This window comes from Cucurbita maxima, unplaced genomic scaffold (genome assembly GCF_002738345.1).
Source record: "Cucurbita maxima cultivar Rimu unplaced genomic scaffold, Cmax_1.0 Cma_Scf00010, whole genome shotgun sequence".
In the NCBI taxonomy this organism is placed as follows: domain Eukaryota; kingdom Viridiplantae; phylum Streptophyta; class Magnoliopsida; order Cucurbitales; family Cucurbitaceae; genus Cucurbita; species Cucurbita maxima.
In genome coordinates, this window is record NW_019272026.1 from 4,027,224 (window position 1) to 4,054,141 (window position 26,918).

At 36.3% G+C, this 26,918-nt stretch overlaps 6 protein-coding genes across 10 annotated transcripts; 3 read left to right on the forward strand and 3 right to left on the reverse strand.

Annotated features, from left to right (window-relative positions):
* Positions 1 to 682: 682 nt before the first annotated feature.
* LOC111485248 (protein OS-9 homolog) lies at positions 683 to 5,191 on the forward strand. The gene is made up of 8 exons (XM_023132053.1): positions 683 to 932; positions 1,637 to 1,713; positions 2,453 to 2,656; positions 3,090 to 3,161; positions 3,406 to 3,521; positions 4,016 to 4,082; positions 4,168 to 4,274; positions 4,625 to 5,191. The coding sequence occupies exons 1-8, from the start codon at positions 848 to 850 to the stop codon at positions 4,773 to 4,775; spliced, it is 879 nt and encodes a 292-aa protein (XP_022987821.1). The 5' UTR covers positions 683 to 847; the 3' UTR covers positions 4,776 to 5,191.
* Positions 5,192 to 7,726: 2,535 nt separating this feature from the next.
* LOC111485262 lies at positions 7,727 to 8,774 on the forward strand. Its single transcript, XM_023132071.1, has one exon. It carries the CDS (start codon positions 7,836 to 7,838, stop codon positions 8,625 to 8,627), a length of 792 nt encoding a protein of 263 aa, XP_022987839.1. The 5' UTR covers positions 7,727 to 7,835; the 3' UTR covers positions 8,628 to 8,774.
* A 1,909-nt stretch (positions 8,775 to 10,683) lies between these two features.
* LOC111485282 (uncharacterized serine-rich protein C215.13-like) lies at positions 10,684 to 12,373 on the reverse strand. Of its 3 annotated transcripts, XR_002718641.1 has the most exons (3): positions 11,637 to 12,373; positions 11,023 to 11,272; positions 10,684 to 10,937 (listed from the first exon to the last, which is right to left on the reverse strand). XR_002718641.1 is itself a non-coding variant. In XM_023132106.1 (2 exons), the coding sequence occupies exon 1, from the start codon at positions 12,269 to 12,271 to the stop codon at positions 11,648 to 11,650; it is 624 nt and encodes a 207-aa protein (XP_022987874.1). In that variant the 5' UTR covers positions 12,272 to 12,373; the 3' UTR covers positions 10,684 to 11,272; positions 11,637 to 11,647. The 3 variants fall into 3 exon arrangements, 2 of the variants coding, with proteins under 2 accessions (XP_022987874.1, XP_022987875.1); XM_023132106.1 differs by having other exon boundaries at positions 10,684 to 11,272; XM_023132107.1 differs by lacking the exons at positions 10,684 to 10,937; positions 11,023 to 11,272 and adding an exon at positions 11,338 to 11,549.
* A 4,555-nt stretch (positions 12,374 to 16,928) lies between these two features.
* LOC111485158 lies at positions 16,929 to 20,082 on the reverse strand. Its single transcript, XM_023131907.1, has 9 exons — positions 19,800 to 20,082; positions 19,544 to 19,710; positions 19,295 to 19,476; positions 18,936 to 19,220; positions 18,813 to 18,871; positions 18,688 to 18,724; positions 17,876 to 17,947; positions 17,478 to 17,805; positions 16,929 to 17,389 (listed from the first exon to the last, which is right to left on the reverse strand). The coding sequence occupies exons 1-9, from the start codon at positions 19,903 to 19,905 to the stop codon at positions 17,033 to 17,035; spliced, it is 1,593 nt and encodes a 530-aa protein (XP_022987675.1). The 5' UTR covers positions 19,906 to 20,082; the 3' UTR covers positions 16,929 to 17,032.
* A 2,452-nt stretch (positions 20,083 to 22,534) lies between these two features.
* LOC111485264 (protein CHLORORESPIRATORY REDUCTION 6, chloroplastic) lies at positions 22,535 to 24,457 on the forward strand. Of its 3 annotated transcripts, XR_002718639.1 has the most exons (5): positions 22,536 to 22,864; positions 23,233 to 23,364; positions 23,443 to 23,651; positions 23,725 to 23,991; positions 24,325 to 24,457. XR_002718639.1 is itself a non-coding variant. In XM_023132073.1 (4 exons), the coding sequence occupies exons 1-4, from the start codon at positions 22,648 to 22,650 to the stop codon at positions 23,929 to 23,931; spliced, it is 765 nt and encodes a 254-aa protein (XP_022987841.1). In that variant the 5' UTR covers positions 22,536 to 22,647; the 3' UTR covers positions 23,932 to 24,047. The 3 variants fall into 3 exon arrangements, 2 of the variants coding, with proteins under 2 accessions (XP_022987843.1, XP_022987841.1); XM_023132073.1 differs by lacking the exon at positions 24,325 to 24,457 and having other exon boundaries at positions 23,725 to 24,047; XM_023132075.1 differs by lacking the exons at positions 23,233 to 23,364; positions 24,325 to 24,457 and having other exon boundaries at positions 22,535 to 22,864; positions 23,725 to 24,067.
* Positions 24,131 to 26,880, reverse strand: LOC111485171 (putative glycerol-3-phosphate transporter 5). The gene is made up of 2 exons (XM_023131925.1): positions 25,532 to 26,880; positions 24,131 to 24,807 (listed from the first exon to the last, which is right to left on the reverse strand). The coding sequence occupies exons 1-2, from the start codon at positions 26,523 to 26,525 to the stop codon at positions 24,260 to 24,262; spliced, it is 1,542 nt and encodes a 513-aa protein (XP_022987693.1). The 5' UTR covers positions 26,526 to 26,880; the 3' UTR covers positions 24,131 to 24,259.
* Between the last annotated feature and the right edge of the window lie 38 nt (positions 26,881 to 26,918).

Here is a 26,918-nt window from a genome sequence, read left to right on the forward strand (position 1 = left end):
TATATATATATATATATATATATATATATATATTATGGAAAAGATTTATACACCCTCTTAAAAAATTAAAAAAAAAAAGCCTAATTATAAAATTAAGCATAAAAAAAAATATATCTTATTAGTATAAATAATAACTTTCAATTTTTTAAAATTTTTTTTAATCATTCTATTATCAGATCTTTCATTCAAATGTAATTCTATTCAATCATTTACCTTTCATTTATACAGAGTATCGCAATTTAAAAATTATATTTTAAGAAAAAGAAAGTATATGTAAGCTTACTCGTTAAGAAACCTCTCTCTAAAAAAAAAGGTTAAAAAAGAATATATATATATATTCTAATGACGTATTAGACTTCTTTAAAATAAAAAATTAAGAGAATATTATAGAGAAATGCTACAATATGATAGACATACTAACTTTTATTTTATCGTACTTTATTTAGATATTTTTTTCTTAATTTAATTTTAAATGGAATTACGTAAAAATTGCTATAAATAGTCTAAATTAAATCTTAGATTAGAAAATAAAACTGGGCCGAAGCATAGCCCATGAATAAAGCCCACTTAGAATGGACGCGACGGTCCATCAAACTGGGCTCAGCCCATTTAGTTGAGAAAAGTCCATCCGCTGCTCCTTAATGACGTGGCAAATATTCAATGGTCAAGCTTCCGTGGCAGTGGATCACTTTCAATACGACGCCGTAAAGTGAGTTTACGAAGACACCACTTTCTTCTTCCTCTCGTTGTGGCCGTCGTCGTCCTTCCGCTCCCAGCTGGTAATTCCTCACCCTTCCAGTTTGCTTCCCTCGTTTTCAACATTGTGAGTTCGTTTGAGGACACAGAAATGAGGGAATTTATGTGGCTGGTTCTTCTAGCTGGTAGTTTTTGCTACTCTGCGTTTGCTGACCAGATCTTCCCAGCTCAATTAGGTGAAGTTCTTCTCCTCGTCTTTTCTCTCTTCAACTTTTTCATGAAATGTTTCAAAATAAATGTCTGTTTTATGCGTACAATCTCGATTGAGGAATTTGTGATATGGTTATTATTTATTTATTTTTGTTTTGAATTCAGTATTTAGAAATGGTCTTCAGCCTATCTTACTTTTTAACAAGTGCTGAGTCTTTTGCTTCCGATTGATTGAGGACATGATACTTGGATTTCGAAGGATAATGCTGGTGGTGGGAGGTTCTTTTGAACTTATTCATGATTATTGGATCAATTGATGGCCTATTGGCAATGATCGTTTTGAGTTGTGATCGCGATTATTTGTAGAAGTCGTGGGGATTGCCGTGATTTTGAAGGGATAGATATCGATTTCAGAATAAAATGATTTTCTATTTTTAAATTTCAGAAGTAAAATCCAGTTCTTAAATTCATTTCTCAAACAATGTTTGATTGAATTGTGGGCAGTTGCCTAGATAATAAGTGTCACATATGGGAATAGGTGAACTCTGAAATCTAAATCGTAGAATTTCGTCCCACCGGAGGTTGATATTTCATAGGTTGTTTAACACAACTTGAAACCTCAAACTGTAGTGCGGTGAACCATCTTTACATTTATGACTTTTGCGTATTGTGACAATAACTTATCAGTATGAAATATTATTATTCGTTCTTTCTGATTGATGATAAGCAGGTGGTACATTTAGTCGCAACTCTCGTGGGCCAAAATACAATATTGAATTCCATCCAGAAGACTCGCCTTACAATCCGGTAAGTTCATTATGATTGAAATTTACAAAACAGATGTAGTATCCATGGTGTTTACAAAAGACCTTCCCCATTGGCAATGAGGGAGGTATAACTATAGAAAGTAAAAATATTACACCGTTTACACCAAGATATAGCTTGGTAAACAACATTGTTGAAAAGTTTTGTATAACAAGATTCTATTCGCGATGTCGAAAAATTTTCATGACTATGTTGATCATGATCTTCCTCTTATCTAGCCATTGTTGAACTTTTGTCACATTCTTAACAATCCTCCCCTCAAACAAAGTGCATTTTAGTCTCCTGTCAAATAGCCATCTTTTCGTCCAACTCTTAACCAGTCCAACTCCTCTTCACCATAGCATACTACTTATCTGATAGAACTCAATCACATATCCATCATAATTATATCTTTGAAGGCTTATTTGTTCGGCACTCGAGGATTCTACCGACATAGCATGGTTTTGAACCACTTGTTAGGGAGAACAAAACTCTTATGTATCTTCACAATAGTATGACATTGTCGACTTTGAGTATAAGCCCTCATGACTTTGCTTTTGGTTTCATCTAAAAGTCCGCATACCAACGAAGATATCGCCTCTCACTTTTATCCCCATGATTTTTCTCTTTTCTAGCTTATGTGGAACTTTGATCTCATTCTCAGCAATTTGTATTCAGAATTTAAGAATAAGAAGGTATGTTCAATGCCATATGCGCTTACTATGTTTTTGTGCCTTTGCAGGATGATGACCAGGAATCTGTGTTTATGCCCAAAAAAAATGGAAAAAATTACTTATGTTACTTGCCTAAGGTGGAGAAATCCAAGAGTGAAAAGTCAGCTATTCTACCGAACATGACTAGCATGATTATGGAATCTGAGAAGCGGGTTAAATTGAAGACTCCAGATGAGCTACTTGAGGCATTAAAAGAGCAATGCTTTGTCAGGGTTAGGATTTATCGGTGAATATTGTTTTGCATGCATATGATGACTATCTTATCTACATTTTAATATCACATCTCAAAAGAAAAACAAAGTTGTATCTTGTAAACAGTGTTTTTTAATGTGTGCCTTGAGAAATCAGGCATCCCAACAAAAAGTTAAAGAACTTAGGATATTTTCTTCCTTGGTTATTTTCTTTAATTTTATAAATAAAATATATTTAAAATATATGATATGCTTAAGTAGCGCAAGTGAAGTTTGTGCTTTTAGGTTGCCTTGCCTCACGTGAGACAAGGTGTCTTTGGTTGCGCTCAACACTGAAGCTATTTAAGACTTTGGTCGTTTGTGGCAAATTATGTGCATTTTTAGGTAAACCATGTGATGATTATGTTATGAACAATTAACATGTTGGCCTTGCATCGTTAATTTCTTTTTGCAGCAAGAGGGTTGGTGGACATATGAATTTTGTTACCAGAAAACACTACGACAATTTCATTTGGAGGATGATAAGGTAGTCTCTTCTAGCACATCCTAATGCATTCTTTATGTGATTCTCGAATCCTTGTTCGTAAAATGGGGGATTGATGTTAATACTCTTAAAGAACCTTGTTTTTTTAGCTTATGAATAAGGAGGGCAACTGTCATGGTTTATTGGTTAATTAAAAATGTAAATTCATGCTCTGCTATTTGTGATGATCTAATGGTAAACTGTTTAGTAGTAAAGACTTGGAAGTTTCTGTCGTTTTGTCTTACAGGTAGTTCAGGAGTTTGTATTGGGTGTCTTTGATGCAGAGGAAACCGCTAAGCTCAATGAGAATCTCTCTGATATATCTACTTTGAAGGATCCTCGCTCCAAAGATGCATCACAAAGGTGTGCTTATATTATAATTAGTTTAAGTTAAGAATTATGAACAGAATTTAAGTAATAGGCAAAGACGATCTTTGATTAGTAAGGCATGTAATTTTCCTAGTTCTAACACTTCTCAAAAGTAGTAAGATGGAGGCATACATGGAAGAAGAAACTTGTATGAGTTTTAATCCGCCATTCTATTGTTGATTTGGCTTTGAGTTTCTTTCGTAATCAATTCTTACATGTGCCAAATGTGACATTCAGACATGAAACAAAAACTCGTATGAATTTTGTGTTTGGATGCCATAGTCGTAATATTATAGCAGGAAAGCTAGGAAGGAAGTGTGTTAATCTGCTCATTATTTAAAGTTGAGAACAGTGCAAGAGAAAGATTGGTGATTCGTCGAGTCATGTCATGTACAAGATTTGAGTGATAGATATGAGATCTATTAGTTGATAACTAAACAACTAATCTCAATTTCTAAAATGATTACTGATCTACCCGACTCACTCAGGTATCATGCTCATCATTACACAAATGGAACCATGTGTGATCTCACAAATCGACCACGAGAAACTGAGGTACAAAGTAATTAATGATTTACCTTGTCACTTTTTTTTCTCCTTTTTTTCCCATCAACGATATTGGTTTCTAATTACCTTGCAGGTTAGATTTGTTTGCTCGGAGCCAAGAGCGATGATTGACTCTATCACAGAACTATCAACATGCAAATATGCCCTTACAGTGCGATGCCCGACGCTTTGCAAGCATCTGTAAATCTCTCCTCCTCCTCTTTTTATCTATACAAACACATCCATTTTGCTCATTTTTAGCTGAAATATAGCGACAAAATCAAGTGTTACTGGCATAAGTTTGTAATGGGGAGCCAAGAAAACGAGAACCCTGCTATTGGAATTGAACCGCTTTAAAGAACAACCTGTGTCAATTGAGTAGCTATATAATTGTTACGAGCCAATCAACAGGAGATAGGAAACTAGGATAGGAACTTAAAAGGAATGGAAGTTATCCCAACTTAAAAGAGTTCACATCAAGATGTCAATGTGATTGGTATATATAGTTTCTATTCTATCTCTTGTCCGATCATTTTGTTTTGACTGGGCAGGTTATTCCAGGAAGAGAGACCAGTGTGGTACACCATTAACTGCAACGTGCTCCCTGATGATTACAAGGATACAGAGTCGAGTGAAGACTTAGAAGACGAGATTGTCATGGTTACAGACGTCAAATACCCAAAAAATGAATCCGAAGAGTAATGTGAATATTTATATCGTAGAAGTTTTAACAACCAAACTAACCTTACAAAAGAAGCCATTCCTCTGTAGATTTGGATTCTATTCTCGAATTCAAATATACAGTTGCTATGGAGATCAATCCACCGATTTTCAGGCCCCACGACGAACAACTCCCATGTGGAATTTCATATGCTTTGATCCTATCTGAATATAGGTCAACCTGAAAGCTACTGATATGGCAGTCGTTTATGGGATTTATTGTATTGGACAATGATTCAACTTATTGGAGGGGAAAAGCAGGGAGTTTGAATTGGTAAACTCATAGCTTGCTTTTATTGAGACATTTACAACACTTCCACAATAACCACGATTGAGAGACTATTATTTGAGTCAATAACATCGTATGGATCTCAGAGAGATCCAAATTTCTTTTGTTATTATTTGATTTTAGGTACAGTTCTCAAATGGGTATGCAACCATTCTTACCACTAGTACCCACTTGATGTCTATGCTTCATTTGTGCTCTGTTCAGTCCACAATCTCCACTACATCTTTTTCCAAAGCATGTGCCTTCCCTTCTTGTAAAGCAAAATTTAATGGTTCCCAACCTTCTGGCAATACCCAAGTGGTCTTTCATGTTTCAATGGCGAAATCATAGGCTGAGGCTATGATTCAACCACCATCTCCCTAACATCAATTATTTTCTGGGTCTATTATATGTATTAGGATTTCATTAATTCAATCACCTATTAGTTATTTATTAGGTTTGCATTTATAATATGTTTTAGATGCAAAAGCAAGCAGCTTTCTTTCACCCCTCCTTGTTTTTTCTTTTTCAGTGCATTCATTTATCCCTACCACACTACCTCTTGGTACAAGCTCTACAAGATTTATGGTCGAAAATATGGATACAACGGTATAACTTTCAAGGTATAAATTTATTCTCTTGAATAATTTCTGATTAGATGATAGTTTTAGATCTTTATCTTTCTATCAAAATAAGTTTAATATGCACTCCTCTAGGTTAGTGATTCAAATCTTTGACCCTTGTCATACCAAAAAAAATCTATATCTTCCATATTAAGATAGTATAGTTTTTTTTATAGATCAACCTTTTGTACTTTTCCATCACCCGACCAAGTCAACAAATACCTATATTTCTACGATTCTATAGACTTTTCCACCCTACTAAAACTCAAAGGTATACTAAACAATCCAAGAGTCAAGTGCAAGGGACAAAGTTAAGAGACTCAAATTTTGACTTCGATGAAGAAAGCTTTTGTAGCATTATATTAATCTAAATGTTTTTTAAACTTTTGTGGGAGTAGGTTTTATATCTTTATTGCAAGGCTCTATGTAAGTGGTTGTTTTGTCTTTATATATTTTGAAAGTGTATAATTAAGAATTTAATAATTTCAAAGTGGGCATTGTAGAGCCACAAAAACCTCCCAACATTTGCAGCATCTATGCCCTTAATATCAGCAATGTGGTAGTTGGTTACTGAATTTAATAAGTTGTATTAATCAAATCTCAAAATATTTAACTTTTCCTAACTACCCATGAATTATTTTCCGTGATTGGCTCTACATTATAGGAAATATACAATAAGAACATAGGGAACATTTTGTTATGGTAATTAAAACAATTTACTCTAGGGATCAAAATATTATTTACTAAACATCTCATACCCTAAGTTGAAGTATCTTTTGAATGGTAAACGGTACACTTCGTTTCCAAAAAAAAAAAACTTAACTATAATTCACGAGCGCCCACTATTAGAAGGATTTTCCCAAGAAATTTCAAGAACTCTTGTTATACGCTCGTTCCAACCCTCAACTCTCTTTTCTAGGCTCATCGATGTTGAATCAATCAATCATATGCATTGACGGCCAACAATCGACCACAATAGAACAGACTCTCCCACGAGATAGGCGAGCGATCGCAGATCATAACACACTCTCCCCCACAACAAATCAAATATTGATCAAAAATCTTTTGTATTGTATTACTTATCATATCTTTTTCCGAAAAAATTGAACACACAAAAAAGGCAATAAATTGGAGTTGAAAACTTTGATGATTTGAGTAATGAATAAGTAGAAGATAGAGAGAGATTGGAAGGAAAAGTGGGTTTTGAATTAGTATTGGAGTGTAAGAAAGGGTTAGGTCTTTATTGTGTGTAAAGTGAATTAAAGTTCCAACTATAGAAAGAAGCATTGAATTGAATATGGCATCCCTCCAATAATAACAAGTCTCTGACTTCTTCATCCTACATAGTAACCAAACTGTATTGAACACATCCAACCCATTCCTTTCTCGTGAATCTATCCACATGCAACCCCCTACCCTACCAAAAACAGAACTACGACTTAGACCCCTAATGCCCCAAAACTTGTACCTATCCATGCCACTTTTGATTGGACGGCATCCCTCGACCCATGTTCTCTATAAATAACATCTCCATTTTCAACCAGTTTTTCATTCAACCTTACATAATAATAATAAATAAATAAAATAATCGTCTTAAACCATCGTAGTAAAAAGCTAAAAGAAATTCTAAAAAGTAATTATTATGAAATGTTATTGTTTTTTCACAAAAAACAAACAAACAAAACTGTTGTGAAATTTAAAAAATATTAAAGAGGACATAATGGTAATCCAACGTTCAAAATACTTCCAAAATTACATAAATAATTGATCCATACCGAAAGCAACGGATCTTTACACCATATCCCTCTCTTTCCCTCACTCTCATCTGAAATTATTGTTGTGGTCCATTTAATTTTACCATCAATTTTTTTTACCCTTTCAGGTAATAAATTCAAAAAAAATTACTCTATTATATATAAATATATAAATTTATTTATAAAATTTTAAGATAATTATTATTTTATGTATGTATAATTGACAAGAATAAAAGAGCGGAGCCGGTCGCATTTAATTATTATTATTATTATTATTATTTTCTTTTTTTATTTTGCACTCTCCTCCTCTCTCTCTCTCTCTCTCTCTCTCTCTCTCGCTATATATGTCGCAATTTCCAAACTCTAAAGCATTGCTCAGCTTGGTCGGCCACCTCCAATGGACTGGTTCTCTTGGCTCTCAAGAACCGGCCTCGACCCACTTCATACTTACGAATACGGCCTCGTTTTCGCCCGAAATGGCCTCAAACCTGAAGACATTCCTCGTTTCAACCACGATTTTCTCCAGAGAATCGGAGTCTCCATCGCCAAACACAGGCTCGAGATTCTGAAACTCGCCAAATGCGACAGAGAAGAAGCCACCCAAAAGAAACTGCTCCTTTCCGCTTTAGCCAAGACCAAGAACTGCCTCCGGAACTGCCTCAGAAAGCTAATTTTCACCAACGCCAAGTCGGAGAAGGGGATTTTCCGGGAAGACGCGGCGGTGATTTCCCCAGAGCCGATTACCTACAGCGAGGATCTCAGCCGGAAACAGGAGGTTAAGGAGGTGCTCAAGCCGCCGAAACGACGCAGTAAACACGTGTCGCTGTCCGGGCCGTTGGACGGGAGAACGCACGAGAAGTTAATGACGAACAGTAAAAGCCTAAAGCTATCTGGGCCGTTGGATAGGAAAGAGAGACCCATGGTTCCAAGAAGCCCAAGATTATCTGGGCCTCTGGATGGGAGAGTATCTGATTGGGCCTCGAGTAGAAGCCCAAAGATGAATGGACCGCCGCAGGGGAGAATGATGAGGCTGATACCGCCGAGCCGGAGCCCAAGAGTATCTGAGCCGCTGGATGGACGAGATGGAAGCCCAAGAATTTGCTGTCGTTGCAATAGAGAGAGGATGGAAACCGACGATGATTACCACTCATTGTGGGTTTCATTGTTCTACGACATGAAGCCCACTTGAATCCCTTTATTTATCTTCCGGTTGTTTTTATGTGATATGTGCATTTGATTTAAATGCCAATGCAACTAAAACAACGTTGTCCTTTGAAATTTTGTAATGAGGCAACTATTTACACAAGTCATGATATAGTTTTATGTGTGTTTTTTCTGTCCGACAAGTTTGTTGAATAACGAAAGTCTACATCGGCTCATCGGCTAATTTAGGGAATGATCATGGGTTTATAATAAAATAATACTCTCCCCATTGGCATGAGGCCTTTTGGGAAGTTCAAAGCAAAGCAATGAGAGCTTATGTCGAAGTGGACAATATCATATCATTGTGGAGAGTTGTGTTCGTTTAACAAAGTTTAAAGTATATATTTTCTGACTCAACTAAAAGGTTATGGATATCTATGGTGATTTTTGTGGGTATGTTTAAAATGTTTATGTTACCTTCTTAGTTACTAGTTTTGTTATATTTTTATATCAATTATGCTAGAATTTTCAGGTGTCCAAAAGGTGTGTTGGGACTACATGCACTATAGAATGGGCTTGAAAATTGGACCAAAGGATTAAAGGCCCACTAAAAAGCGGACAATTAAAGCCCAAATATACGGCCCAAAGCCCTTGAAAAGTCTCTCCAAGTGGGGTTTTAGTTTCAGAGCAGAGTGAGTGAACCAAACAGATTTCGGGAGTCCCATAATTTCATGGGTTCTTTTTTTGTTGTCGCAATCGGTGTGTGTGTGTGTGTGTGTGAGTGGAGTGAACGTTGGGACACAGGATTGAGATTGGGTGGCTTTTTGGTGGGAATTTTGGTACTAGAAACATGAAAAGGAGAATTGAAGAGGGTCAGTGTCGGACGCGTAATGTGTGTGGGGTTGAGGTCTACAAGAAATAAGAAAGGAAGATAAAGACTTCACAAAGATGGAGCGAATGTGCATAACTTTCCAGATATAAATATTATAAACTCATACCTCATAAGAATGGTGATGGGTGGGTGAACTTCCTGGTCCTTCACTGCCCACCTGTTACAATTCAAAATGATCACAACAAAAATCAGATAACTTCGTAATGTCTACCATAAAATAATATACAGTTCCTAAAAAACATGTTTAGCCTTAAATTGTTGATATAGTTATCATTATTATGGCTGCTAAGATAATTAATTGGAGACACGCAACCTAAGCAAACAAAAAAAACTAAGAAGCGTGGCGTGAGTGGAACGATTTACAGATGACCAACATCATATGGCTAACTATACGTTTAATTTTGCATGTTTAAAAAGATGAGAAGGAAGAACATACAGAAATGGTAAAAGTGGGATTCTCGATGATGATAATGCGACAAGAGAAGACCGCCACTTACTCACTTCATTATCGTCTTATCCTCTTTTGTGTGTTCCTTCTTTTCTTTTCCACCTCCTAGTCTTACGTTTGAGAGGCCAAAAGTTTGATTTCTTATTCCACTCGTTTCGAGAGGTGAGACCAAATACTCAGAATCCCTGCCAGAACCAATTTTTCTAATCCTTGTTACAAGTATACCATCTCCACAAAAGGTTTTACTGGGTTTAGTTCGAGCATTCTTGAATATAAACTCTCGTAGTTTTACTTTAAATTTTCTGAAGTATAAACTTTTATGGTTTTATTTGAACTTTTTAACTTTCTTTAAGTATAAGCTCGAGCTTCCTCAAAAGGATTCATATGGTTTTACTTTGAGCTTTCTTGAATATAAACTCTCATACTTTGAGCTTTATCAAAAAGCTTCATACCAACGGAGGAGACCCAACCGAAATAGTATTCTTGCTTATAAATTCATAAATTCATCACTAAATTAGCCCGGTCAACATGAAACTCCATCTCAATCAGAATTTCTGTTCACTTTTTAAGCATCCCTTCATAGTTTCCAGGCAGCTCTTCATCTCTCAAAGGGGCAGTCTTCCATTGAATAGTTTCATGAACAATCAATAGGGATTCGGATTGGTTTTTCATAGGCAGATAGCAGTCGGTTCCTTCCACCCATTTGAGACTTGACAGGTCAACCATCCACTCCACCGCACCACCGAATTACCCTACTATTCAGTGTTTCATTCGATTCTATTCTATTCCATTCTAACATCATCTCAACTCTGATGTTATTTACTGACCTTTTTGCATTCCAGGATTTGTTTCCAATTAATTCCAATTATAATTGTTCAGTTGCTATCAAGAATTCCATCGTCTGTCTTAGTTCATAACTTCATCCAAATTTGAATCATCTCCTCCTAAATTTACTTTCAGATCGCAAAATTCACAGTTCAAAATCAGAGCTCTTAGGATTCAACCTTCAAATGCATCTGTAAACAGAACAAACAGAAATTACAAACATCTAACTCAGAGAACCAAGGGAAATAGGAAGAAGAAAGATGGAGATTGAATCACCTTAAAGAAATCATCCCATTGAAAAAACGGAGTACGGCAAGCATGAGTGCGCACATTACCGGCTTCAATTTCACGGCCACCATGAATGGAGGCGACAGCAGAAGGAAGGAGACGTGTACGTCGAACAAAATAACAAACACAGGTGTTCTGGAAACAATTTGAATCGTATGGAATATGGATAACGATGAACTGATTTCAGCGATTAGCAGGCGCAAATAATTTTGAATCATTCCTTTTCGAATTAGAAGCCCTGTACAGTTCGAAATTACAACCAGTTAGGGTTTGATTATGTTTCATTTTGAAATTGGTGAAAAATTAGGGTTCAAAAGTTCCACGAATTGTTATCAATATCGCGGCAACTGTATTTACTTCCATATATATTTATGCTATGCATACACACGAAGTTATATAGGTTCTTTAGTTCAACTCCGTGAAGCGAGGTACACTGAAGAGGCAACCAGATTCGATTCCCATACTTCACCTCCAACTCTGTATCCCTGCGCTAAGATCCATCACTTCCGTCGAACCTGTGGTCGGAATCCACCGTCTTCGTCGTTGAAAGCTCAGAGAAGAGATAAAAAGATTAATAAACCAGAGGTTATTGGCCAACGTACCCAATTTTCCATCACAGATCATCGGCTTTCGACATGATTGAAAGCCGGCTCGGTCGCGGACAGAAATCCGCTCGACGCCTTTGACTGTGAGACGAAGGTCGGATGAGAGACGCCAGGGCCCGCCTCACTAAATCGCCTTCAACTCCTCCGATTCTAACCAAAGAGTTCGTCATCGCCGATCTCCGCGCGTTGAGCCGATTAGACGAGTAAGGAGTCGTAGGCTGCGACGGAACACCTTTATGGAGACTACACCGAAACGAACCAGGATGCGTGGTCGGCGAGCACAAGCAGGTCCTCTTCTGGTTGCTCTGCCTCTTCACTACTTGATTCCCACTGCCACGAGTCAAAACAGAGATATGCCGATTCGGAGAAATAGACCGGTCCAGTGCAAATCTCACGGACGACGCCGACGTAGAAGAAGAACCTTGTAGATGAACACGAGACGGAGACAGAGATCTACGGAAAAAGGAAGTAGGGTTTTCAGTGGAAAAGCTTGATGTGGAGGACGCAAACGCCGATGAGGAAGAAGACGAAGAAGAAGAAGAAGAAGAAGAAGAATAGAAGCCACAGAATCTCCCAGACGGTGAGAGAGACCTCATAGCAGGCCCGCTCGATTTTCTAGAAGAAACCGCCATTGAAGTTACAGTCTCCAGAAACAGAGAGAGCACGATAAAAAAGAGAAGAAGGGTTTTTACCAAGCCCGTGTTTGGCTCTTCAAACTGGCAAACCTAGCTTTACTCGAGCCATGTATTTATAGGAAAGATCAGCCCCAATTTATCGCGATATTTTTACGAATTTGGCTGGGGAATTTCCCGCTTTGCAAATATACCCCTACACTTTTAGAGATTTTAATATCTCACCGAATAAAATAAAATAAAATAAAATAAAATAAAATAAAACTCAGTTATTTTAGTGGAAGATTCTGTCCTTACTGTAATTAGCACATTCTTTAATAGCGGTTAATTCCGTATTGTGACACGAATTATACGCGAAATATTATTTAATTATAATTCGATGAATATTGTTAATTAAAAAAAAAACGACAAAATGCCTGACAGTTACCAGGTAGGCTAAACAAGTGCCACGTAATAAGACCTGCCGACTGACACTGACCGTCTGAATTCCACGTACCCCACATCCCTTCCCGGCCGATTTTAGCATTCCGATTTCTTTTTTTTTAATAATCGAAGGAAAATAAAATAAACAAATAAAAATAAAATAATTTTGAGTTCCTCGGAAATATTTTTCTATTTTTATAATAAGAATTAAATGTAAATGTGGTATAAAATAAAATTTATGAAAATTATATATATATTTATGAAAATTATAATTATCAAATAAAATTTAAAAAATAAATAATAAATAGACGAGTGGCTGAGCCTGAGAGTGCGTGCGGCGACCGTAGCTTGAAAATTTCTGCGTCAAATGGCAAATATTGAACGCAGGCATTCCCTAACCGACACGTGGATTCTTTAAACTTTCATTATTTTGTTTTTACCCCTCTCCCCACCCTATTTTATTTTATCGCCCATTCTACAAATATAATTAAATCTACCATCCTACTAATTTTATGTCCACATTTTTATTATATTATAATGAAATAATTAAATTTTATAAAAAAATTAAAAACATATGAAATTTTTTTTTATTTTTATAATTTTAAAAAAATATCAATCGATATCTATATTTTCGTAAAATTTTCTATATTAACATTTAAATCTTATTTCACTTTTATTATTTTAAATAATAATAATAATAATAAAAGGACCCACCATATATCCCATTCAATTTAATGTTGAGAGACCAAAATAAATTAAAGGTCACAGGCTGGTGATGTTATGGGAGTTGGCACCTTCCATTTTAGCATATCATCACTATGCATTTACTTTTTTTTTTTTTTTTTTTTTTGGAGAAAGAAACATTCATCGCTATAATTACTATTACTTTAACCTGCCAAATGCATGTGAAAAAGTCTTTGCGTACATTTTAACCTCCAATTGGAAATCTTCACGAGGTGAGAATGAATCGGGATGAAGATTTTATGTAGAAAAGTTCTCGAGAATCATATTCTAACAAAATATTTTTGCCGTCTTGTAATGAAACAAATTCAACCACTCAACCACAAAATCACAAAATCATGGGTGTCACAATTATTCTTTAAAATATATATATTATAATATAATTATAAAGTAGTGATATATTTAGATTGGATCATGTTTAAGAATAATTTATTATATTAAAAGATTGGTTTAATTTTGTAGGAATTAATTTAATGGTTAGTGTGATTAGGATTTGCCATATCATAATGAACCGATTAAATTAGTACAAAGTCTTAATCTTAATTAAACATGGTTAAAGTTATCTAATGCTCATAAAATCAACCNAATAAAGGGTAAAATGTATTTTATTTATAGTTAGGTTTTGAATAATTCAAAGTTAAATAGTTGAATTTAAACTTAATTATATATTTTTAATTATACAAAAAAAAAAAAAAAAAAAAACAAACTTTATGGGATATTTTTTTTGGAATAATGAATCTTTTAATAAAAAATTATATATTGAAATAAATTTGTCATTATCAGAATATTCTCCGTTATGTCTTTTAATAATTATTATAATTCAATTATTCAAGATGAGACATAATATAATTAAAAAAGATACTTGAAAATAACCTTTTTTAATGTATATTAAATTTGCAAAGTAATGTCACTAATAATTAATTTATGATTTTTTAGACATTTTTTTACTTAATTTTGTTTTTTAAAAATGCAAATAAATAATTATCTTATTTATAACTTTAAATTTTTGTAGGAAAAAATATAAATGACCAGAAATTTGTAAGAAGGAAAAATCAATTTTAACGTTTATTTCACATATTTTATAAAATTAATAAAAATGATTAAAAAAAAGAATTCTCACAAAATAAATTTGATATATTTTATATAAACTTCTAAAAAGGAAAATTAATTTTAATATTTGATAAAAAAAATTACTTTTTGTTTTAAAAAAAATTAATTTTCAAAATTTGGCAGGGTTTTTTTTTATATTAAAAAAAAGTAGGTAATAAAGCAAAAAAGATATTAATTTTGAATTTCATAAATTTAATGACTGGAACAATAAAAAAACAATAAACTTGTGAGCAATGGAAAATTCTTGCTTAAAGCTTAAGTAATTTAGATGTGAATTTAATATTACTTAACAATACAAATTATAATTTTATTCATAATTATGATAGCCTTTACTGTTTCGATTTCAGAAAATCTCGCTATAGCGTAGATTCAACTGAAGATACATTCAAACCAACCATACACTGCAAATTATCTCTCAAAAACAGAATGATTCCCAGAAAAAAAAAAAAGGAAAAGGAAAAGGAAATTGAAGAATTTCTATGAACATTGTTCTTGATAAACAGAACGCTTCTGGATGTCACGAATCATCTCCCGATCATGGCGATTTCGCTTGCATTTTCCAGTTCCGGAATCAGAGCAGAAGAAACAGAGGAAAAAAAAAAAAAAAACCGGTACAAAAATCTAATTATATTTCAAGAAAGACTTGTTCAATCATCAAGATCGAACTGAACTAAGACAATATCCTGTTGGATCTGTACACATACGCTAGACCTACAGAAACTCACACGGAAAAATCGAGAAAAACGAAATTCAGAGAACGAACATCCAGAAATAGGAAACTTAATTCGATTTAAGAAACAGCCAATCCAGTTCCATGATTGTTCATCAAGCAAAACCTGGAAGGTTTGGGACGAAAATTCCTCCGCCGCTGAAGATCTTTACTGGAGGGATTGATGATCTGCTGAAGAAATGACCTCAACGCATTCGCCTTCGCCAACATCGCAAGCTTCAATTGAGCAGTGGTAATGGCAGCAATGGATGAGGACGATGACCTAGCGGAGACCTTGCGGCGGTTCCGATGAATACTGCAGCGGAAAGAGCCAGGATGGGTGGTGGGAGAACAGAGGCACTTGCGTGAACCGCCGATGCTCTGCAGTTTGGGATTGGAGGATCCAGATTTTGAGGCCATTGAATTCAAGAGTTCAAAAGATTTCGTGAATTGATTATCCTTTTTGTGAGGGAAACTTGTGGAACAAGATTGCTGTATTGAGTTTGAGGTTCCTTCTTTTTCTTTACCCTATTTTTATATATGAGTCTGAACTGTAATTACCTTATTACCCCTCGAATTTCTATGAAAAATTAACTGAAATGATGAAAATTATGGGACTAAGAGATGCTTAGTTTTGAGACATTGGTTATTTTTTCTTCAATTACAAAACGTCCAACTAAAATTCAAACTTCCGCTCAAATTTCATTTAATCTAATATCTAAATTAAATGTAAACACAAATTTTAGATTAATTGATGTTTAATAATGATCCAATTTAATGATAAATACCTATGTCAATTTAACACGTGGGACCCATTTCGAATGAGTGTGGTACCTAAACTGGACGAATCTCTATCCCAATCTCACATGCCTCCATTTTTTTAACTTGTTTTTGTCTCACAGCGTGAATAAAAGAATATCTACTGTGATGAGCTTAGGCGGTTACAAATGGTATCAAAGCTAGACATCGGCCAATGTGCGAATGAGGACATTGAGCCCTAAAGGGGGGTGAATTGTGAGATCTCACATAGATTGAAGAGAATAATGAGTGTCGACGAGGACACTGGCTTCAAAGGGGTGTTAGACGAACACGACTCTTCAGAATGGTATAATAGTGTCCACTTTGAGCATAAACGTCCCCAAAGGAGTGTTAGATAAACACGCTCTCCACAATGGTATGATATTGTCCACTTTGAGCATAAAGTGTCCCCAAAAGGAGTGTTAGACGAACACGAACCTCCACAATGATATGATATTGTCCATTTTGAACATGAGCTCTCATGGCCTTTGCTTTGGGCTTCCCAAGAGACCTCATAACAATGGAGATAGTATTTTTTATTATAAACCTATGATCATTCCCTAAATTAGATGACGTGGTACTTTTATAGGGGAATTTCCCACATCAATTAAAGAAGATAACTAAACATTCTTGAGTGTGGAAACATCAATATTTATTAGCGGTGAGCTTGAATTGTTACATGAATATAATCGATTAAAAAAATCTTGGAGAAAACGATGACAAGCAACCTTGGTAGATAATATCCCTATAGAATTGTATAGAGGAATGAATGCTACAATTTAGGAATGTGGGTAAGTGCTTTGGAAGATGATTAAATAAAAGGTAGGGAATCCAACTTTAAATCCCAAAAACACTTTAATTAAAGATTAATCTAAGTTTAATAATGATTAAGAGATAGTAATCCTCAATTAATAAATCAAAATTTCATTGAATACAAAATAAAAAATTCAAACATTCATCCATTACAACAGTTTTGTTTGTTATCTTTGGCGTTGATACGCCATATGGCTCTTTGTATACACACGATGCCGCCGCTCTCGTGCGTAGATAACCCAGAAAATCAACGACAGCATCACCGCAGCAGACACCGTAACCAACCCAACATAGATCCACTCCGTATATCGACGCAAATCAGGGCAATAGCCGTTGTGTATGTCCGTGAATGCCTGCCGCACGAAAGAGCAGTCTTCCAAGCTCACCAAGTACGGGCCATACTTATACAACCCAAAGCTTACATTCACTGCGCCCGCCATTTGACCGTAGTAGGTCGGTGTCAGCCGACCAGGTGTTGTACAGATACCGGAAGCTGAAGTTTCGCAGACATAGCTCTTCCACACCTGCATAAAATGAGCTGGTTTATGTCGAGGATGGTTGGGAGGAGTCCATCATAAGTTTATAAGTAAGAAATACATCCCCTAATCTTACCTGAGTAGCGTTTTGCAGCTTTAGTTCGCCAGGGGAGCATGACCGGTCGGTGAGATTTGGATGAAATGGGTTGCAGAGTGTGGGGATTGATGGACCAGATTGGTTGAAATAGGCGGGCGGTCCGACACTTTGTGGGATGTTGTTGTTAGCGATTCCAGTGATGAGCTCGTTAACCACTGAAACGAGTCCATATACCACTGTCTTTGATTGTGTGAGTGTCTCTTGAGCTGTGGCGTTGTCTACACATGGTAGGATATCATCCAGTGCTGTATGGGCTGTTGGGTTTTGCACCCATTCTTCCATTGATACACATGTATCTGCTACGACACTAGTTTTGAGAAACCATGTAAGTGTCCTGTGTGAAATAGGAGACGGAGATAGAGATGGAGAAAACTTACTTGTGGAGGAGAAGAAAAACACCGCACAAAACGAACGTGCCCGCAACGAGAATCCAACCAATGATCACGAAGCTGTAGACATTAGGAAACCAAGTCTTTGTCACGTTGAGGATGGTTAGGGAATGATCATGAGTTTATAACTAAGAAATACATATCCATTGGTACGAGACCTTTTAGAGAAGTCCAAATCAAAGCCATGAGAGTTTATACAACAATATCATTCCATTGTGGAGGTTCGTAATTCCTAACATGATATTAGGGCCATGGTTCGTGATTCCTAACATGGTATCAGAGTCATAGTTCGTGATTCCTAACATAGTATCAGAGTCATAGTTTGTGATTCCTAACATGATATTAAAGTAATTGTTCGTGATTCTTAATATGGTATCAGAGTCATGCCCTCAAATTAGCAATGTCAATAGAATCCTGAAGTATCACACAAAGAAGTTGTGAGCCTCGAAGAAGTAGTCAAAATTGACTCAAGTGTCGAACAAAGGGTGTACTTTGTTCAAGAACTCCAGAGAAGGAGTCGAGACTCATTGACGGGAGGTTATTCGAGGGCTCCATAAGCCTCCCTGAGGCTCTAAGGTGTACTTTATTCAAGAACTCCAGAGAAGGAGTCGAGACTCATTGAGGGGAGGTTATTTGAGGGCTCCATAGGCCTCCCTGAGGCTCTAAGATGTACTTTGTTCGAGCTGAGAATTGTTGGGAGGGAGTTCCACATTAGACAATATCATATCATTGTAGAGGTTCGTGATTCTTAATCTACACAATATTTAAACTTATCGGTATAATCTGAGATATGAACTTACAAGTATACCAGAGATTGCATCCCAAAGATGGAAAACACTGCAAGAAATGACAAGAACAAACACGAACCCATGAGATCTCAAATGGGTTTGATCCATTTGTAACGAGAAACATATAAAACACTTACAGAATCCAAGAAACGCCAGAAGGAGCATAACAGCCGCCAGAATTATAAGAGCAAGCCTCCTGCAGTGCAAAACATTAAAGCTCAAACAAGCAAGAACATAAAGCTAAAAGGGATTAAACTTACACATGATCGAGAACGTATTGGATATCCTTTGAATTAGATCCTGTCTTTTCAGACAGAATCGCAGCAGAAGAGTTTAGCTTTTTCTCAATATCATCGATTTTGTTTTGGACATGACCAGGAAGAACTGCTGATGCAACTCCGATCTTCTTAGCTGCTTTAAGGTAATCCGAAACATTTCGAAGATTAACGACAGTGTCATCAGCTTGGCTCACTACATAGTCCAGTGTTCTTGTCGTGATGCTGTGGAACCTCCCCTGTCCCGTGTACAAAACAACACACCCAACACTGAAAACCAAACATTAGGAGTTTCAAAAATTTGAACCGGGCGAGAAAGACAGAGAAATGGGGCGAGATTTTACATTGCTGCAATGGTGAAGAGGATGAGAAATATGAGAGACAGAGCATAAGCCAGCCGGGAATAGCCGTAAGGCTCCCTTGGAAAGCAGCAATAACAGAGGCAGATGAACATTAAACATAACCCAAAGACGATGAACCAAATTCCGGCGATGGTGAAGAAGGGAGCTGCTGTGTAGGCGACAGACTGCAGAACAAGACAATGATGAGAAGAACAGAGACATGAAACAGAGGTAGATTGGGAAGAAACTCACAGCCCAGTAATGCTTATTTGTGATATTCCAACCCCCTGTATAGCGCGCAAAATTGTTAAGTGGGTCTTTTCTATGCGTTCTAGATTTGGCTAAAATCAGCGACGAATTTCCGACGGCGGCTTCCGCCAGATTCCTCCCCATCGCCGGAGCGAACTCTCCCCGACCAACTGCTCCAACCCCACAAAAAACAAAAACAGAGGGAGTCAAAACGGAGTCAAGAAGATCAAAAAGGGAGAAACAGAGGAAAACAGAGTACCATGGAAGCGTGGAGAAAGGTCAGAACCGGCGGCGGCGGCGGCAGGAGAACGGAAGAGAAGAAAGAGAAAAGGCAAAGTAAATAGAGCTGATCTGAAAGCTTGCATAATAGGAGTATGGTCGATTTGGCTTCGCCGGATTACTGAAAGTTGCCGGCTTTGTTCTGATTCCGACAGCTCGGAGAGATCTATGGCGTCTGCAAGCTGATGTTTTGAGGGTGAAATGAAGAATATGCCATTCTTTATATTTTTAAAATTCTCCCTTATTCCCAAAATATCCTCGGTTCCCACCCATATTTATTTTTAAATTTTTAAATTTTAGTTACCATATAGTTCGAGATGCTTGTGGGAAGCATCAGGAGGACGGGTAAGTCTTCTGTGTCCTAATCCCCACTACCTATTTCAATTTGATTGGGATGGGTAAGCCTTCCGCGTCATGATCCCCACTACCTATTTCATTTTAATCGAGACGAGGAAAGCGTCCCTACCACCTATTTAAATTTGATCGAGACAGTAAGCCTTCGCCGTCTTGATCCTCACGACCAATCTATTTCCATTTTTATCCTCATATCTTAAATGAGTGAAAAAAAAGGATAACGTTGGGGGAAGGATAAAATGGTAAAAAGGAAGAACGAAGTACAAAGGGATTATATGTTTTTTCCTTAAGTCTCCTGAGTTTGTTGACAAACTTCATAAGGAAATTCCAATTCCAACCCGTTCAGCTTCCAGCTAGGATAACAGACACGTGTCATAATCTAATTAATTAAATTATATAAACCGGTAAGCAATCTGGCGGCGGGACCCACTTCCGAAATAAAACGGCTGTCCGTTCCGTTCAAACCCAACCCGCGTATAAACCGTGCGATTTGTTATGGGTGGTGACGTGTCCTTTCTCGTGCACCGACTTTTATGCTTCTCTACTAAGTTTTCAACCGTTTTTGTTGTCATTTTTATTTATTTATAAATATATTCAGTTACGTTCAAGTTATAATTTCTTTCCAATTTTAGAATTTAAAAAAGTAAATAAATGCATAAACAAAATAAATAATAGTTTTATGATATATTATTTATTCTATAATATAAGTGTTTAGCATATAATATAAGTTCATATTATATATCAATTTTTTTTTAAATATTATTATTATGGGAATGGTTTGAGGTACCAAACGTGTTAGGACGAGGAAAGGATGATGTGGCAGTACCGAGAGAGAAAAATAGCTTATTTAATTGATATTAGGAGTAAGATATTTATTTAATCTGTAGGGGTTGGACTTCGGGGGAACTTTTATCTTTAGAACGGTGAAAATCCTCATTTAAATAGAAAAACGAGAAAACGAGTGAGGAGAGATTTTTTCCCATTAGTTAAATGAGGTTGGGGTCGGGTTTATATTTTTTGTCCACGAATGTTATCTTATATTTTTTTTGGTTATAAAATATTAGGGAAAAAATAGTCATACGAATTCGATATCTGCAAATTTCTCATAAGAATCTCGAAAAATAAATGAAAATTTTTATTAAAATTTATTAAAATAGGAGTGCAGAGATGGAGATGAAATGTCCTATTCCTCTTTGTTTCACTCCATGGAAATTTCGAATTAGGAACATCGAGATTATCTATTTCAAGTATTAAAATTTAATCATAGCTCGAATTTATTTTAAAAATTTATCGACTGTTTTTTAATATTAAAATTTAAATATGAAAATTTACAAATTAAAACCTCTAATTTGAATTTTAAAAGTATTAGGATAATTTAAAAGCTGTTTCAGTCAATATTGTAAATTTCATGTTTTTCTTTAATAAGATAGGATGGTTTGAAATTTAATTTTCTTCCTTCCCATAGATTTTCAACCATACAATAAAATAATAATAATAATAATAATAATAATAATATAAGAAATTTCAATAAAAGTCTTCACAACCATCCTTCAAAAAATTCAAAATTTAAAATAATTAATTTTAATTTTTATTTGGGTATTCATAGGTGTAGATAATAGTAATTAATTACACATTGACATAAATGGCTATTATTAATATTATAACTTTATTTTCCATTCACTTAAAAGTCAAAAGCACGTCCATTTTTTTAAAATTAAAATTAAAAATATATTTTAAAAAATATTTTTATAGTTTAAGGAGAATATTTAGCCCATGGTTTTGTTTTAAAAGTTATTTTTAAATTTTTAATCTATTTCAAACATAAATACATTAAAATCAAAATTTTTAAATAATAAGTGAGAATTCAATTTCGATGAACGTATTAATCAATCAATTTCAAATAACGTGTTAATTTAACTATTCTCCTCTAAAGTCGTTTTGTAGGGAGGGTTGACAAGACATACCAATTTGAACATAGTTTAATTAATTAAAATAAATATTATCATGAATTTAGCATTTTTTCCATTAAAAGTCAAAGGAAAGTATTTTTCAACTTAATATTTATGGATTTAAACCTAATTTAAAACCACAAGTTGAAGTTCAAAGTCTTAAAATTATTTAAATAAAATATTACAAAAAAAAAAGTATATTTTAAAAATAAATATAACTAAAATTACATATTGGGCCGGACGGGCCCAATTTACTAGCAGCTATTTCAACATACTGGCCCAGAGAAATGAGGGCCCATTTCAATATTAATTTCTAATATGTTAATTAATTTTTAAAAGTTTAAAGGGATGTATTAAATATAAAATTGATAATTTAATTAATAAATTTAATAAAAGAAAGGAATTGAAATTTGAAGCTAAATTGGATAAGTAGAACAAGATGGAGGAAGATCAGCGAGAAGATAAACCAGGCGGACGCCTCCGCCTCCCACCGTTGGTATTTTTTCACGCCTTATCGTCGTCTCCATGTCCACTCCCGCCATTAAACCTTTGCTTCCACTTTCTCCTTCCTTTAATCATCCATCTCGCTCGCCCATTTCATGGAGTTTCTGCAGACCTATCTCAGATTCTTCGCCTTCTTGCTCTATTTTCAGCTCTTCTCGGCAGCGACGACAAGTATCCGCCTCGGTTGCCTTTAATCCATCCGGAAAATTTGATCTCTCTTTGCAAGACGATGAAGATGGTAAATCCTCGAATTTATTCTGATTCAATTTCTGATTTGTTCTGTACCTATTTCGGTTTGTGCATTCCAGAGATAGATAGGGGGATTTTTTTTTTTCAATCCATGAGCGTTGAATGAATTGCATGGGTCAATTATTTGGTTAGGTTTATAGTTAGTCATTCGAATATTGCTCTGTTCTTTGGTTCTTCGCTTCCATTTTCTGGATGATGATACTCGAATTCATTTGCTGCCTTCGGAGAAAAGGAAAATATGAACTATTAGGCAGATTTAATGGTATGGAAACTAAAGAAAAGGAAGGACAATTGTGGTGGTGATATGTTGGGGAGTTCTTCAAATTTTGATGAGTTTGAACTGATTGTTAAAAACAGATTCTCCTAAAGTTTCACCTCCAATGCCACCCACTGAAGGTCGGTTCGACGTGGTCATAGATAACGATGTAATTCGTCACCTAGACTTGTCCTCATTTCAGAAAACAACTGGAATAATCTCTCCTTTAGCTAGTAAGTTTTGGGTTGTAAATTTGTTTTGAAATGAGTTCTGTGATCCCTGATGAGTTCTCTTTCCTAGTATTGTTACAGCTGAGCCAAAACAATTTCTTGAGCGTACAATTGGTTTTACAATCAATTATACCCGAGAAGATCCTCACGATCGTCGTGAATTATCTGAATACCCCGACATAAGACTGTGGTTTGTGAGGCTTGATTCAGAGTATCCATGGCTACCGGTTTTACTGGACTGGAGAGCGGGAGAGCTCGCTCGCTATGCAGCCATGCTCGTCCCTCACCAGGTGATGGTAGTGATGGAATGCTAAGAAAATGTTCTTATTAACATGGACTCATTTGGAATCTTTTTCGTTGCAGATTAGTATGAGAATGGGAATTGTGTTCAATCCTGAGGCCTTGGAGTTGTTTGTGATGAAGAAAGTTTTTATAGTGTATTCATGGTTGAAGAAACATGACATTCCAAAGCCAAGATTGAAGACAGCTAATATGGCTAGGATGCTTGGGTTTGGGATTGGAGATGAACTTTTTGACTTGATAGATCAACATCCAGTTGTCCCACCATGAAAGACGAGACTGAGCTCGAAACTCTGCTTCGATCGATCCTTTGAATCGAATCGAGAGCTGGTATTGTATTCTCTTATGGAACTCTCACAATTGTATCCATATTTGCTTCTCGAAAATAGAGTTGGTAACCTTGTAATTGCCTGTTCTTAACTTTGCATAGCTTATTGTTGATGAATGAATAACTTTTCAACATAATACAATAAATTTGTTGTATTCTACGCTCAATTACTGTGTATGGTACATGAATCTTTCTAATGAATAGAAAAGAATAGGATACAAAGATGTACAAATACCTTTCAAAACTCCTTTCTAGCAGAAATCTACTGCTCTAAACTGTTGACGTCTGCGTATTAGAAAACCATCGTCCTTCGTTTAACTTTTCTTTGATCTCAGTTTTTACTAAGCGAACCAAGAAGAGAGCCGCGAAGAAGATGGAAAGAATCAACATGAAGAAGACACTGTTCCATCCTCTTCTAGAAACATATCCTGCCATTAGAGGGCCAAGGGCTGCCCCAACAGATCCCGTGCCATCTATGATCGCGGTCACGGTTGCTAAAGCGCGGGAATTCCCTCCAATCAAACTCTGAGTACCGAGATCAGCAGCAACCGCTGTTGTAATGAGTGAGTATGGACCATTGACAAGTAATCCCGAAAGAAACATCAAGCAGGTGTTGGTGACTGTGGAAATGCTCCCGAAAGCACGGTAGAGAACTAGAGCAGGAATCGAGAGCAGCAGGAACGTTACTGATGTAACTGCACGGGCATCGATCAAATCAGATATTAATCCTGCTAATATTCCACCACAGACTCCTCCAATGTCGAAAATGGTTGAGAGGATGCCGGCCGTTTTATCAGATAAAAGCACACCAGCAACAGCTATCACAACAAAGAAAAACTGTTGTCAGCAATTCAGACTTCAAAACTACATTTAGAACATGATTTCTACATAATTCTGAACCTATTTATGTCAGTCGGACTTTCCCTATAAAGCTTCTTTTCAAGGTTTTTAAAACGCATCTGCTAGAGAAAAGTTTTCACACCCGTATAAAGAATGTTTCGTTCTCCTCCCCAACCAATAAAGGTATGGAAACCTCCCTCCTAATAGACATGTTTTAAGACCTTGAGGGAAAGCTCGAAATGGAAAGTCCAAAGATGACAATATCGGCTAGTGGTGGGTTGGGCCGTTATAAATGGTATCAAAGCAAGACAGTGGACAATGTGTCACGAGAAGGTTGAACCTCAAAGGGGTGGACACGAGGTGGTGTGCCAGCAAGGATGCAGCACCTCGAACGAGGGTGGATTGGGGGGCCTTACATTGATTGGAGAAAAGAACGAGTGCCAACGAGGACGCTGAACCTCGAAAGGGGATTGGATTGTGAGATCCCACATCGGTCGAGGAGGAGAACGAAACATTTTTATAAGGATGTGGAAACCTATCTCTAGCAAACGAGTTTTAAAAACCTCGAGGGGAAGCCCAAAAGAGAAAGCTCAAAGAAAGACAATATCTACGGGTGGTAGGCTTTGCCCGTTCCACATTCATTCTAACTAAAAAGATTCAAAGGATATTAACATTCCTTAGCAATAAGAAACAGGTACCTACCTGTGTGCCTGATGTAAAATGGCAGCCAGTAGAGAAAAGTATAAGCGACAAGCTTCGAAAAGAAGAGACAAAAGGCAAATGGTGCAACACCCGGCAATCGCCATGCCTCTAAGAAACCAATAGCAGCCATAGAATCCAAATGCTCATCTTCAAGCAGCACAGCCACCTCTGACTCTGTGTTCTCCAGTTTTTCAACTGGACTGACCTCTGCGTTCAATTCAATCTCATTAGCAGAGGTTCCAAATCCAATGTCTTCTGGACTTACAACCAGAAACAAGAACACCAAAATGCCAACGAAAATCACAAGAGCTCCAGGCACCACAAACGACCAACCCCATCCAAGTTCCAAAATCCCAGAAGCTATAATCGACCCAATGATGTTTCCAACAGAAGTATGTGAATTCCAGATACCCATAATTAGCCCCCTCTTGGCTTTCCCAAACCAATTGCCTACAACTGCCACCACACATGGCCATCCAATTGACTGAAGCAGACCACACACGATCTGAACGCTAACGAAAAACCACAAGAAATGAAGATTCAACCAATATCCCAGCCCGAACAGTATCGTACAAACACCACTACCCATCATCCCAAAAACAAGAAACAATCTCAAGTCAATACGGTCACCAACATGCCCTGCAAAATACATTCCAATAGAATATGCAGAAAGAAACGCAAGATCAAGCTTCCCGAGCAACTGTGTGCCATCAGGGCCATTAAAAGGAGCCCAACCAGTTCCATTTGAGGCCAAATCAGATTCAATTAAAGTCGAATTCAGCAAAATGCTCGAAGAGTTTACCGGAATTGTTGGTCCAAGTACACTCTTAACAATGCTCGGAGGTTTTCTCGAGGCGTGGAATGACGCATACGCTAAGAACGTGATGATCAGAACTAAGATTCTGTGAAAACCTAAACTCTTGTGCGGAGGTTTAAGATTTGGGATCAAATCAATCGCTGGAGCAACGGAGCGATTGGATTGCATCGTAACCATTCCGTGAAGATAATCACAGTAACATAAAAGAAGAACAAAACGAAAACCCTAAGCAACTGAAAACCGAAGATCAATCAAGATCGTTGTACGATTGCTGCAAAACCTATGCAATCTGTACAAAAGAGAAGAAAAAGAAAATGCCAAGAAACTCTACAAATAATTGAACCTTCCCTCTCTCCCAGCTGCGAAGAACAAAAAGAAGTACAGAGATTATAGCGTCTGATTCAAAAAATTGACTGGATTCAAGATCCAAGAAGAAAAGAATACAACCCTAAATCAGACACTGAAATTTCCGGGAAAGAGGAAAGAATGAACTAAGACATTACGGGTTGTAAGTCTTTGACCGGAACGATTGCTTCGGATTTACAACTTTTTTATTTTTTTATTTTTCAC

Excerpts from the sequence above, each read along its gene's own strand:
- LOC111485248 (XM_023132053.1), top strand. The coding sequence starts at position 848 with ATGAGGGAATTTATGTGGCTGGTTCTTCTAGCTGGTAGTTTTTGCTAC. Across the intron at positions 3,162-3,405 it reads TTCATTTGGAGGATGATAAG|GTAGTTCAGGAGTTTGTATT; the intron begins GTAGTCTCTTCT and ends TTTGTCTTACAG. Across the intron at positions 4,275-4,624 it reads CCGACGCTTTGCAAGCATCT|GTTATTCCAGGAAGAGAGAC; the intron begins GTAAATCTCTCC and ends TTGACTGGGCAG.
- LOC111485262 (XM_023132071.1), top strand. The coding sequence starts at position 7,836 with ATGGACTGGTTCTCTTGGCTCTCAAGAACCGGCCTCGACCCACTTCAT.
- LOC111485282 (XM_023132106.1), bottom strand. The coding sequence starts at position 12,271 with ATGGCGGTTTCTTCTAGAAAATCGAGCGGGCCTGCTATGAGGTCTCTC.
- LOC111485158 (XM_023131907.1), bottom strand. The coding sequence starts at position 19,905 with ATGCAAGCTTTCAGATCAGCTCTATTTACTTTGCCTTTTCTCTTTCTT. Across the intron at positions 19,711-19,799 it reads CCTTTCTCCACGCTTCCATG|TTGGTCGGGGAGAGTTCGCT; the intron begins GTACTCTGTTTT and ends GGGTTGGAGCAG. Across the intron at positions 18,872-18,935 it reads CAATACGTTCTCGATCATGT|GAGGCTTGCTCTTATAATTC; the intron begins GTAAGTTTAATC and ends TTTGCACTGCAG.
- LOC111485264 (XM_023132073.1), top strand. The coding sequence starts at position 22,648 with ATGTCCACTCCCGCCATTAAACCTTTGCTTCCACTTTCTCCTTCCTTT. Across the intron at positions 22,865-23,232 it reads TTTGCAAGACGATGAAGATG|ATTCTCCTAAAGTTTCACCT; the intron begins GTAAATCCTCGA and ends TGTTAAAAACAG. Across the intron at positions 23,365-23,442 it reads AATAATCTCTCCTTTAGCTA|CTGAGCCAAAACAATTTCTT; the intron begins GTAAGTTTTGGG and ends GTATTGTTACAG.
- LOC111485171 (XM_023131925.1), bottom strand. The coding sequence starts at position 26,525 with ATGGTTACGATGCAATCCAATCGCTCCGTTGCTCCAGCGATTGATTTG. Across the intron at positions 24,808-25,531 it reads ATTTTACATCAGGCACACAG|CTGTTGCTGGTGTGCTTTTA; the intron begins GTAGGTACCTGT and ends TTGTTGTGATAG.